This window comes from Charadrius vociferus, unplaced genomic scaffold, assembly GCF_000708025.1.
Source record: "Charadrius vociferus isolate BGI_N301 unplaced genomic scaffold, ASM70802v2 scaffold82, whole genome shotgun sequence".
Classification (NCBI taxonomy): Eukaryota; Metazoa; Chordata; class Aves; order Charadriiformes; family Charadriidae; genus Charadrius; species Charadrius vociferus.
In genome coordinates, this window is record NW_009647401.1 from 1,737,447 (window position 1) to 1,751,519 (window position 14,073).

Below are 14,073 nucleotides of genomic sequence, written 5' to 3' on the forward strand. Positions count from 1 at the left end.
GTCCATGTCCAAGCAGTCCGCCTTGCTCTCGTTGTGTCCACAGAAGTAGTGGTAACATATAGTGACATTGAAAGTGTGGCAACGAGTGATGTTGTAACCCAGAGATTCCCAATCCACAGCGATGTGTCTGGCCTGGATCTCAGCAATCTTCAATGTTTTCGGTGTTCTCATAGGTTCTAGAAAATAGGATATAATGAAGAAAAACATCATTAATGTTCTTCATCCTTGCACTGAACCGTAACTGGTAGATGATGTGTCCAGGAATGTAAAAGCAAAGGAGATACCCAACACACACAGACTTGTGGAAGAAGTACCATCCTTTGCAGAAGTACCCTGAAGGGAAAAAAAAACCTGCCAGTCTCTGTTTTTTTACTTCATTCTTCTCCAGCCTCTCTTTGCAGGTTTCCATCAGTGATTAAGACTTAGTAAGAGTGAGAAAAAGAATTGTTAATTAACAGTGCAGTGATTCAAAGCTATTGAGAATACAGGCAGCAGATGCAAGAAGAGTGACCAAAAGGCCACCCAGCTGTCACCGCTGGCTTCCCTTCTTGATTTCCCCCGTACCTTTTTTTTTTTTTAACCTGTGTAAATTAGATAATACATCATAGTGGTAAAGAGTCAACATTCACTACACTATGATTTATCATGCCGCCAAGCAATGCTGTATACTAATTATACTAATTACCTTACTAAGCTAGCAGTTACAAAAATCATGCAGATATTAATTAATGTTTATTATTTTAGTAATGAAGCTATTCATCCAAGCAAATCCCCTCAGCAATATTACCAAAAATGCTTTGAGATATTCTTCCCATTGTATCCTGCTTCTTTTGGATCCCCAAAACTTTGCCGGGCCGTTGCTCTGAGCTGGTAATCTCTGACCTGCTACCCAATCTCAGCTGCTCTCCACACATGCATTTCCACCAGCAAAATACACGATGCTCCCAAGCTGTCATCAATCTTTCATTCTCTCTCTAGTGCATTCATTCCTCATGCAAGACTAACTTTTATCGTTGAACTTAATTAAAACGATTACACAATTAAAATCATGACCATGACTATATATACTAGAGTTTCATTGGAAATATACACCAAGGGGATCTTTATATGCTGCTAACAGGTCCTTCTTCACCAGAGGAAATAAAGCCTGCTGTAGGTAGAGCTTCAGCCTCATGTCCTTGCTGGTGTAAGGACAAAACAGTCGAGATTATTCAAGGAAGTGAAATATAGGATTTCTCTTTCTGGGCATAACAGTTCTTTGTAACTTGCATTTATGAAACAAGAGTCCCAACCAGGCTAACAACCAGCCAAAAGCACAGATGGTGTATTGAAATAAGGAAATGTGAATCAGTTTAATCTATTCAGCATGCAGTTTGCCAGACAAACTGCAAACATTAAGTTTCAAACATCAAAACAACTAAATTCTAAATATAACGTAAAGGTATTCCTAGTAACATGATGAGTGTTAAGGATTAAAAACTGTGCCTATTTGTTTCCACGATCTACCCTTCCCCCTCTGGATTTTGAACAAGGATGTTCCCTTTGCCCTTAAGTACCAATTTATCACATACATGGCAAAAAATACAAATGAAGAAGTAGACTTCCTGGGCAGTAGCTTTCTGAACGTATTATATACAGTGACAATAGAGATCTGAAGCTGAAAGGCAGCATTGAAAAGGTCCTTGAGAGATAAGAGACTTGAAGAGAAGGAAGAAAAAAAGGGGTTTTATAGAGCAAACAATGTCTGGTGCTTTAGCAAGTACAGACAGGTGTGAGGCAGTCATTAAAAAAAAAAAAAAAAAAAAAAAAAGAAGTAGCAACACAGTAGATCTACCGAAGGAGCTGGCGAGAGTCTTCAAAGAATCAGTATTTCCTTGGCTATTGCAAGCACTTAGAAAAAACCCAAACACACTCAGGTGTCACAGAGGAAGAGAACAGCTAAAAGAGGAAAAAAAAAAGTGATATTGTCAGCCTTTTTCTCATATGAATGACAGCAAAAAATATAGTTATACATACTCTGATTTAGAGTTTGAGGCCTAAAAGAGTAAACATATCCTTCTCCAAGGAAGGTTTGTATTACCCACTTATTTTTCCTTCTCAAATGGAACGATTCTTCCCATTTTAATAATTTCCTCTTTATTCTACTAATCCAGGTTGTGCTTTCAACCACTCACACCAGAGACAGACTTCAAATCTGAATTTAAAATTTATTGAAGCCTCTAAAATAAACAAAACATAATACATGTTGTTGGACCATGAAGGTCAAAACTATTAATGTTTGAAGCCAACTAATCAGTAGCAGAAAATGCACTCAATTTTCATCTTGTTCTTTCATTGCAAGACTTAAACTGCATTCACACTATGCTGTACGGCACTTTCAAAAGAGAAAGGAAAAAAAAAGCTTTGTTAATCTTAAAGAAAAATTATTTTACAATTCTATGTAAATTTTACAAATGTGTCACAGTATCAGAGGAGATACTGAAAAGCATCCTTTATTCACCTGTCAAAAAGGAAAGAATGAAAGACAGAGTGTGATCTCGCTTTCTCACAACTATTGCCTTCTTTGGCAGAAATTAAACAACTTCTGCAATATTGAGATGGTAATTAAAGTCTGCAGAGTCTCTCAACAGCTTTGGTAAAGTCTGCCAACTGTCCCACTGCTCCTAAAATGATGCTTTAAAAACACAATTTTACTCTCGCTTCTGGGCAACATTTGTCTCAGGGATCTCTAGAGGTAAAGACCAATTGTTTTAAACTACCACACCACAAAGCCTCCATCTGTAACACCTCCGCAGAAAGCAATCTTTGAATAATTATTTTTCACAGATAAAACACTATTGAATTTTTGAGTAGGCTTCCCAAAAATCTCAGCATCGCATTAAGAATAACTTTGGTCTTGATGAGGGCAAGAAGAAATGCTCATCTGCTGTCTTTCCCTCTCCCCATCACACCTTCGGGTTTGCATTTTATGGAAACATTTCCTTAATCCTACTGGGATTTAATTTCAATTTATGCATTCACTTCTGATCTCTGGATACTTTTTCAGTTCTAATCCATGTAAATTAATTTACATCTTGTCTTCCTAGTTGTTGTTTTCTCTCCTTTCCTCTTTCAGTCACATCTAGAACTTTTATCCAAAATACAAGGACATTCAAGCCCATGACTTCTCACGTCTTTGTTCAATTACTCACATCAAATCGGCACTCTATGTCCAAGAGGGAAGAAATAAGACTCTCTCAAAATCTCTGTTGATTTCTTAACCCATCAACCAGAGTTTTAATAATAATGGCAGGAAGCACTTAATATTTTCCAAACATTAATCTACCAATTACCCCTGTGAGACAGGTAAGTGGCGTTAATCCTTTTCTGCGAGGAGAAAGAGACACAAAAAGGTTAATAGCTTGTTCAAAGCTACAAGGTGATTTACTGCCAGGGCCATATGAAAACTGAACGGTACCCAGCTCCCAGGTCACCGGTGCTCTGGCCACCAGACAGCACCGGCAAGCAGCAGCAATTCAGAGAGCTCATTTACCGTTTATTTGCCAGCGCTTCCACAGAAATGCAAACTCCACTCCACAAGACTAGATCTTGTTTAAAAGACTTTTTGCAGATTTTCTTAGAACAAGCTTGAAAAAGCATAACAGTGCCCACACACTAAGTGAATATCTGAGCATAAGGGCAAGTTATTTGAAAAACAATAGTTTGGTTTATTCATTTTGAAAGATTTATTGATTGAGAGCTTGGAATTTGAGTGAAACAGCATATTTTTTGCATTAAATCTTGTATTTAAAATTAAAATTTTGGGGAGGGGGTATTCATAATTTATTTTTTCCAGCCTTTTTCTCCAGTAGAAAATACATTTAAGACTGGAGGAAGTTCCTTGTGGTGACAGCAGAAAGTACTGGGGGCTTCTGCTGCTGCAGGAAATTCAGTATCTTGTGACTGTATCAAGCTCTAAAACGTGAACATCCTGACAGGCAGAGTCCTGTCTTCCAACTGAAATACAGCAATAAGGCATACGGAGGATTGGGGGGGGAAGGATAGGGGTGTTGAACTTTAGATCCTCCCCAGCCCCTCTGCTGATGGCAGGCTCCCTTCTGCCAGAGCCTTCCTGCCCACGGGCTGCTGCTGGTGGACTTCCACCCCATTCCCACTTCTGCTCACGGCCAGCTTCTCTCTCCGCCCTTTGCTCTCAATGCCTGGTAATACCCAGCTCAGTTATCTTCCTCCTCCCCACCCTCCCTTTATCTCTTGGCAAAGAAATACTTCCAAGCACTTGCTGACTCAGCTCCATCATTTGATCTGACTGTTTTTACTCTCACTGAACCAATGAAAACCAGAGGCATCAGGAGAATATCAAAAGAACAGAAAAAACAGAATAATAAGAGAGTTCTCTATATTTATACGGATTACTAAATCCTCATTCCTTATCCAGAAACCACATTAAGTAAAAGAATTACACTCACGTGGCACTCACTTGCAACAATTTATGGATCAAGAAGATTTAACCCAACTTTATAGGATAAAATAAAGAACAGCTTTAGTAATTCTCCAAAGGTTAATAATCCAGGGATAGATGGCAAAAGAGACAGAACCTGTTGACCCCATACCACCTCTCAACTGCAGGATGATTTAATAAGACACTCCAGATAACAGATAAAATAAAATTCAATTTCTTTAGTGCTTGATAAGCAACACGTGATACGACAGGTCAATATCGGAGCCTCTTTGCAGAGATTATCTTCACGTACATGGAGATGGCAATGAAAACAAAAGCCTTCACAGTTGCAGAAGCAGCAAGGTGAGAGCATGCATTTCCTCAGAAACTATTTTTAATGATAATATGTATTATCCTGCTGTCAATCAGAGACAAACAGATGTCCTGAAGTTCCCATAAAATGAAGCTAGCAAAGCATGACAAGTCCTTTGCTTTTGCTGCCTTTAGTGAGAAATCCTTAAATGTTGTTTACAAGATGCGAATTCATTTCCATTTACCTGGCAGGGGAGGGGGAATTAGATCTCCTGACCAGCAGACAGAACACACATTTGTTCGCACAAAATGGAAAACAATCAGAAAAATTTTAAAGCATAAACTTTTCAGATAAAGACAGTGCTTCTACAACACCACCATATAATGTCTATATACTATCTGTGTATACAATTCTTTAATTGGGGTTGGCTTTTGGATCCTTCCCTCCCCCTTGAACTCCTTCTGATATGGCATTACACTGAGGAGCTGACTTCACGTTTCTGATTTAACGACGCTCACTGAAATTCTTATCAAATTTAAGAGTAACCCAGGTCATCTTCATTGGTGGAAGAAGAGGCGAAAACTAACTGGACTTGGAGGGTGAGATAATGCATAAATTTGCATAAGGTTTGAGGGAACTGTGGAGAAATGTGCGGTTTATATGATATAAAAACTGACATACAAAAGCAAATGTATGCAATTATTAAAGAAGTAGAGCAAATTTGGTTTAAGATAGTAACCCTGTAATTTAAAACACTCTTTTTCACAGAGGCTCCTTTAATTATCTTGCCCTTACATTTTAAAACAAAAATGACATAGAAAAAAAAAATGTCCTCATTTTTCTGCTAATATTCACAGTTTGAACAGCCACTGGAATTCCCCAGACTTTTCTTTATGAGAACATGAGCCTCTCTGTCCTGTGGCTTCTCCTGACCTTTCCAGGATAGGTCTCTCCTTGGCATGTGGGAAATAAAAGAGGATTATTCTAAGATGTCACTCTGGCTCCTGCTGATTCCTCAGTTCATGCAAGGTCCTACAAAAACAAAATGTTCCCAAAAGTAAAAAAAAAAAAGTTACAGTCGTGCTGCTGTAAAGAATTCTTCTAAAAAGACCTCTGATAAGAGCACAGAAGAATGATATGAGTGAAAACCACTGGAGAAAGTACAACTCAAACCAGAATAGCTGTCAGCTGTGCAGTAAGAAAACAATAAACAGAGGTTCCTCACTTGCTCATTTCCATTGCATTACTCTCAATTTCCACTTTTGTTATTAGCGAGTGATGAATCATGTAGAACGGTTCTATATAGATACCAAGTTACCTCACATCATAAACTCAGTTAAGACTGCTGTATATAAAAGTGTATCACTCATTGAAAAGGACTGGACTGGCATTACATCTTTCAACAGACAACCAAAGTTTAGCAAGAACTACATGCATCGACTATGATCACTTCTGCACTTCTGTGGGTGATCTGCTGGTTGTCAAAGGAGCTTCCTATAACTATGTTGTGAACAAAGCTAAGAAAAATCCCTAGGTAATATGAGCTGTCCTAGAATATCCATGATGAAACCCTTGTGTTTCAAGGACTATTAATCCACAAATCCGAAAGAATTTAGTTCAGGCTAACTCCCAATAATTCCATTATTTAACAGTATGATGATAACACAGGAAGACCCAATTTATTCAGACATCCCAAGAATGCCATGCATTTCAGTCTGATTTCCTTGAACCACTCTATCTTTTATGACAGAATAATTCTTGTAAATTCTATTTAAGTTTCTTGCCTGTAATTCTGGTGGATCTTTGACCATTTCGAAGTAGAGTTAAAAGCCAGCTTAGAGTTAAAGGCAAAAAATCAATTAACAGCGCTGGCTTCAGTCCTTTAACAACTACATAATGATAGTTCATGAACCACTTCAGTCAGGGACTCTTTCCTACCGACTTATGTGTATTCCAAGCAAAACCCACACAACATCATATTACCAACTGGATCAATATAGACTTTTCATATGTTACTGGAATAAGTTATTATTGCAGATATTCCAGTGCTGAAGTATCTGCATTCCCCCACACTCAGAAGATACAAAAACCAAGACACCTGTCATGTATGTAAATACAGGTTGGAAAGTCTAACTGAGGTACTCGGGTTTGTTTTTTGGTTTTGGTTGTTTGGTTTTTTTTCTGAAATCTTGTTCCACGTCGGCAGTTTAGAGGCCTGACTTTAGGCAGCCAAATTTGAAAAGGCAGGCCTTCAATCTTTTTGAACTTAGATGCATTCAGAAAGAGGGAACACCAAAGAAAAAGAAATCAAATTAAGTTGACAGAAGTTGTACAATTTGAAGTAATTTCAGCAGTCTGACAGAAAATGAAAAATTAACAGGTACATTTTCCCACAATAAAAATCAAAGAGATTACTGGGCATTTCCTTTCTCAGATGTAACACATACAGAATACAAAACATATATGGATGCAAACACAAAATGAACCGACTTTGGGTAAATTAGTATGTCCATCTATTCATCACATGAGGTATGAACCCAGAACAAATGAAACAAAGGTATTTCTACTATACTAGCTCAAAAGATTTATTTTGTTGCAAACAAAGGTTATAATGCAATTGCATGAAAATCTATGAACTTTTTCTCTTTTCACTTCCTCTAGTGTCTGACTTATTAAGCCAGCTTACAAATTTCTTATTGACCACATACCTCAGGGAGCTGAAGAAAACATCTGAATTATAACATAGATAATCAGCTGTACTACACTAGTTTCAGTAGCAATGAAAGGGTATTCAATATATCTAAGGACGCATCTTTTTGGATGCAAAACATACGCTGTCCCTGCTTCAGAGGCATAGTAAAGAGAAGAATATAACTGCACTACTGACAATTATTTGCCCATTCCCTCCTGATAGTATGTTTATTCTAGTGCCTCCAAGCATGATTAACAGTTTGTGCATCCTTAGCATATAATCAATACCTGTGAAGTCTTGTATTAGCTTTAGAGATTAGACATCCCTTGATAATAAATTCCATTGATTTCTCCAGTTCAGCTTAGCTGCAGAAATCCACTTTTTTTTAACCTCTTTTTTTTTTTCCCTCTGAGTTTAAATTAAACGGAGATATATAGCCTAGTAGGACAGAGGAAAAGCTGGCATGACCTCTTTAAGCTCATTCCTCCAGATGAACAAAACTTATCTGGTGGTGTAAAACCTGAATCAGCATGTCAACAAGCATCAGACTGCAAGAGGAAACACAGGGAAAGCCTGAGATTACAAAATTCCTAGGAAACCTGTCCAGGACTGCAATGGTGAAGTTTAATTATGTAAAATCAATTACAAAATTAATGGTGATGGGGGAAAAAAATGAACATTATTAAAGAATTAGTGGCATGGATATATTAAATCAGAATGGAAGACTCATCATCTAAAACTATAACAATTATATTATAAAGAATATATTTAAAAAGAATATATAATACATATTTACACACACGAATACACTTTTTACCTACCTAAACAGTGAACCTAACCATTCAACATTATGAAGAAAGCATATACAAACATTTAGTTGAATATAAATCACCAGTTTACTTAGATGATACATTTTTCATTCCTCTCCAATGCACATTCATAAACATCTTTTTATGGTTTTGTTTACAAACAATGTATTTAGGACCTTAGGATGTTATGAGTATTATGCAAAATGCCTAAGTTGGAGTAGTGTGTATAAGCAAAACAACAGCGTTGTATGGATATCGTTAAAGCTTCAGTTCCTTTCTCCTGTATATAAAAATTTCAGTCTTCCAAGTTGGGAAGCATAAATATTACCACATGAAATGAAGTGACCAAATGTGGAACACAGGCTATAATAAATAAATATTAAGCACAGAAGAGAGACTCAGACTGTGAATAAAGTTAGGGCCACATTCACTTCTGATGACTAAGAACTGAAAACTGCGAGCAGTAATTACGATACCCACTTAAAACTCTCACATACATCTGTGCGCCTGTATGTACGCAGATACTTGTGCACATACGCGCATTTCTCCACGTGCAGATAAAACACCTATCAAAATGCATCCTCTCTCTGCACATCTACTGAAACGCTCTCAATTCGCTTTGCCCCCCTTCCCATTCTGCCCCAGATGGCCCCGGAGGCCCCTGGGAACCTGGTTGAAACCACTGACCTTCCAGCCCACTCCCTGCGACCAGCAAAGCCTGGAATTTCAATCTGGGTCGCAGCCCACGAACTCGCCCTTCCAATGCTGTGTTACACAGAATCACAGAATTTTCAGAGTTGGAAGGGACCTCTAGAGATCATCTAGTCCAACTCCCCTGCTAAAGCAGGATTGCCCAGAGCACAACAGTGTTGGTATGGTAAAACTGAGTAATAACTGTATGTTACACCTTGCTCTGGCTCTGCTCCTTTTACAAAATCAATATATACCATTATGCATCATACAATGTATATATCGTCTACTGATACATAGCTGCCATATAATGTATATGATAAACCTTGGCTGAAACACAAATTCATTAAGTGGCTTAAAACAAGAAACGACACTGTATTATATAACGCATCTGTTGTATGTCTCGTGTCCTGTCAGTGAAACAATCCTGGTATTTATCTTCTTTTTTTACTCCCAATGACCAAGCCTGTAGTTTCTATTGTACAGAGAAGTTTTCCTTAAGCACCTGGAATTTTTTTTTAGTAAATTGGATTATATTTCTTCATTGGTTCATACAAAGTTAAGAACGGAAGTGGAAAATATAAGCGAGCTTGTTTTCTTCATAAATGCAGACAAAAATAACACAGGCTGGCAAAGAAGAATTCCTCTGACATTAAAATCTTGAAGAAAATCAGAAACCATTTTCAAAGGTACTTAGAACTCTAAAAATGCTGCTAAGGTGCCAAGAGGCCAATTCTTTTTTAAGTTAGATACCTGATTACCATGAATTTTTACCACCTTTGCATTTCAATGAAATTTTGTTACTTAAGACACTCAGCCACCTGCAAAAATCTGATTAAATGTGACTAAAAAACCTCCTCGATCTATTGGTCAATGATCAATGCCAAGTCACTGTCAAAATGTAATACTTGCTCCAGTGTAAAGAATGCCTTTTCCTTACGCCTCCGGCACACCTTAAGCCAGTATTTCTTCTCAGGTATTTTATACAACAAAAAACTTTCTGTGCATTTCAAGAAACCTAATTTCAATCCAACTGTCGCTTGATGTAACTGTGAGAAAAAAGAAAATGTATTCTTGAGTAAAAAGACAAAGCACTGTTTACAGTTTGCTAATCGAACAGTTGTGAAATTTTCATTAGAAAATAGAGTCTTGTTAATTTCCAGAGATGAGTTTTGTTTGTTTGCTTGCTTTTTTCCCCCCTGAAAATTTCTTTAAAATGTTTGTTTTCAGAAAAGAAAAGGATGATAAGGAATATTTGCTTTTTACGTCGACTTGCTCTGTCTGGGCAGAATTCCCATGGTATCAATTCTCTTTCCTACCACCATCTGGCTACGAAGGTTTGCAAGGCCATTTTGGGAACCGGGATCTAGTCCTAGAACGTTTTGTTCCTGGAGCTCCAAAGCAATAGGGCTCTGCAGAAGGGAGCTCACGAGCACCTCTGCTCTACAGTGACATTGGGTCCTTGTGACAAAGAATGCAAAAGCAGCAAGAAAGCCGTGCTCGCAAATGGAGGCACTGGCAAGCTGGAGAAGTGCTTTCTAAAATAGACCCTGAAATCTAAAGAATGTATTTCCATTTAACATTTAGCTGCATAAAGTACTCTAAAGAAATTGCCCTGCTGCTTTACTTGCAGCCAGACAGTGTTTCTCAAAGCTACTGTTTCCTGCCTAAGCAGAAACTTGGAAAATACAAAATAACTCACCTGACAGTAAAAGAAGCTAAGTTATTTTTGAAACAATTTTCTCTTTGCAAACTTCCTCTGAACCCTTCTGGTTCATTCCATAATCCCAAGAAACAAAAATGCTGCTGAAAAATTATCCCGGAGTATTTTCAGTCGACAGTAAAGCTGGATGAGCGACAACAGAAAAAGGTGGCAAACCCAGCAGCTTATTGGAAGCAGCAAAAGAAAAACAATTGTAGATGCTGCTGATAATACCTTCTACTCCTTTTAAAAGAAGGTGTTTTTTATAAAAAGTGATTAATTAATGAGCAATTGATCTTGCTTTATACAGAACAGATGGTGTTGTTAAATGCAAACCCAACAAACCTACTTTTCATTCACATGCAAACGTAAAGGATTAGCTCTTCACTTGCAGGAGGAGCCACCGCTCCTTTACTATGTGTTTTCTTATTCTAGATACCCATCTAGGAATCTATCTAGTCCAAGCTGTCAGTCATATTCAATAATTTTACCACGTTCTGTCTTTCAAAAAGATATTGTGCTAGCACAGTTGTCTTGGCTTCACTGTCACTGCAAAGCAACTGCCGACGTGCTGCTCCGACCAGCACTACCGTAACAGCCACCCAAGAGGGTGTCAATCACGCCTGCTGAGTAAGTGGAGCATTAAATTATTTTTTTATGCCTCTGTTGTACATGCTGAATCACTGTCAGCATACAATCACAACAGAATACAAAAAGGAAAGGCAGCCAATTAGTCAAGTCAAGGCCACACAGGCGGAAGCAGTATTAATTTGGAAGTGCAGGCTAATTGCTGGACACCGGCATTATGTCACTTAAACCAGATTTATTGCTGAGTGTAAGAAATGCTTAAGAATAAAAAGAACAACAATCCCTTCCTCCCAGCTTATTACCGAAAGAATTTAAAATTCTATTGAGTGCCTGTTAGGCAATTTTAGAGCTAGCTTCTCTCTTCTATGATTTTTTTACTTTTTTTTTTTTTTTTTTTACACCTCATCTAACTGTTAACCTTTTGGAAACTGGCATAATGAACACACATGCAATCTATTACCATCCCCTCTTGTCACCACAATCAACCCACTAGCTCATAACATTTATTGACAACCATGATAATTTTCAGGATTAAGAATCTACTGTATTATGACCAGAAATATAAGATTCCTCAGAGTTGGTCTGAGGACTTTTATGACTGGTAATGAAATTATTTTTTTACTTATATTCCAAACATACCCAAGTCTTTACAGCTTTTGCATTCCCTTTTGTGGTCACTCTATCTATATTCCTGTTCATGCATACCGGCTAGTGATGCCAGCCTCAATCTTTCATGGGCCATGTTCTTCATAACCATCTTCTCCCTTTCTCCTTAAATGGAACTTTAAAGTTACGGCAGCTCTTGCCTTCCCAAGTTCACGTCCTACTTTAACATTTAGACAAAATTATAACATTGTTATTAATTTCAGATGTAACAAAGATATGTGCTACTAGGAAAAAAAAAAAAAAAAAGAAAGAAAACCCCAAATACATGTTTGCCTTTTGCAGCAGCCCTTCACTTACTGTTTTTGACTTGGATATCTGGAAGAGAGATTGAATCACAGCATCATAAAACAGCTCAACTTGGAAGAGACCTCTGGAGGTCACATAATCCAACCTCCAGATCAAAGTAAGTATATCGGGTTTCTCAGGGTCTTGTACAGCCTATTTCTGGATATCTCCAAGGAGGGAGATTCTACATCCTCTCAGGACAGCAGGCATGAAAGATATATTGGAGATATAAATCCAACTTCAAGGCTTGAGCTGATTTCTAACTATTTGGTGTTTGGAACAAGACAGAAGAGCAATGTTCCACAATTCCCTAAAAAAACTTGGAATTTTTTGAATTTTGCTTCATAGCATCTGGCACTGATCTCTTGTCGGTGGCAAGACTGCAATCATTTCACTTAAATTTCACCTTGATTCATCTTGTTTGACATGCAACTATGCAGTTCACAGAATATCAGAAGCGTTGCTTCCTATTAAAATAATTTTAATGGCAGGGTTTAAATTAAATGTGGAAAAAAAAAAAAGTTGAACAGAAAAATTCAGCTCTTCTCTTTGCAAACCACCTGATGGTAGAGAACAGAACCAATTGATTCACTGTACTCTGCATATTTTCCACCATTATTTAGAGATGTTGGACAAGGGGCAGCTGTCTAAACAAAATGGGTTGAGGTTGTCCTGTTTAATAACCTTTAGGTTACTATACATATCTACTTGAAATTTGTTGCTGGGTAGGCGTTTTTGTTTGTTTTGGGTTTTTGTTTGGAGGGATTAGGTTGTTTTTACTTCTACTGGACATTATAATAAAACTCAAGAGCAGAACTCAGTCATCACAAGCATTCAGCAATACAACTAAGTACATTCCCTGTGCTTCTTCATGAAATGAAAAGAAAGATGGGAAAGGCCAACAGTTTAAATCTGAACGTACGTGGCATGGAAGCCAATGTTTTGACATCTAGACTAAATCATGCATATTGGAGTCCTGTAAGAAACGGGCCAATATCCTTACATTTTTGTGATCTGTACTGCCATTGTAATCACCAGTATGATGAATGAAACTTATGCTTTCAGTCTCTATTCTAACTGCTATGGTACCACGGTAGTGTAGCGCTCTTTTCAGCATTACAACAACATGAGTAATCTGCATTAACTGGTTTTGAGGGAAGGCTTTATTACAGTGATCGAGGAGGCTGACAGAATATGACTTTCCCAGCTAAGCATTTAAAGCAAGCCAGTTACTGAGAGGGTGCTTATTTAATAATGAAGTCTATCATCAGCTATTTCTGCCAGAGCTGCAAGACTAGCTTATCTAAGTGGCACACAGTCTGCTGGAAAGGGGGCATGTACTCTGAAAGGAGAGCACACAGGTTGTATTTCAAGCATAACTCCTGAATGGTTTCAGAAAAAAATGTCACCACGGCTATAGAAGTTTCTAACCAAAGAATGTAATCCATGCTCTACTTGCAGTCTGGCTCCCGAGGAATATGTCCCTCAAGAAACACGTCCAGTAGGCATTCATCCCAAAGTGACAACAGACTGCTTGTCTTCTTTTGGACACAAATGCTGCTGCCTAATTAAAGCACGGTGCTCAAAATGAAGTTTCCTTCATTTGCTGAGAAGCTTGGTGGTGGTTTTTTTTAATCTACTCTGCATTTAAATTCAGTTGGGTTTTTTTTCTAGACACAAAAATCCTCAAGGAAATTTATTTGAAATGTCTGGTTGATTTCTTTGTTGGTGCTGGCTCTGAACTCTCATTCTTGCCTAGCTATTTTGATCAGGTCATGACTGAGTAGCATGCAAGGAAAACTGCTATCTATCTTAGAAAGGATCTGAAATACTCCCAGTTGTTTTTAATTATTTTTATCATGATTAATAGATCCTACATCAATTCAAATT

At 37.8% G+C, this 14,073-nt stretch overlaps 1 protein-coding gene across 1 annotated transcript in view; it reads right to left on the reverse strand.

Moving 5' to 3' along the window:
• PTPRK (protein tyrosine phosphatase, receptor type, K) overlaps positions 1 to 14,073 on the reverse strand; it is a 309,673-nt gene that overhangs the window by 73,588 nt on the left and 222,012 nt on the right. The window contains exon 6 of the mRNA XM_009880190.1: positions 3 to 176. Coding sequence (XP_009878492.1) covers positions 3 to 176 — 174 coding nt within the window. The remainder of the gene's footprint in view (positions 1 to 2; positions 177 to 14,073) is intronic.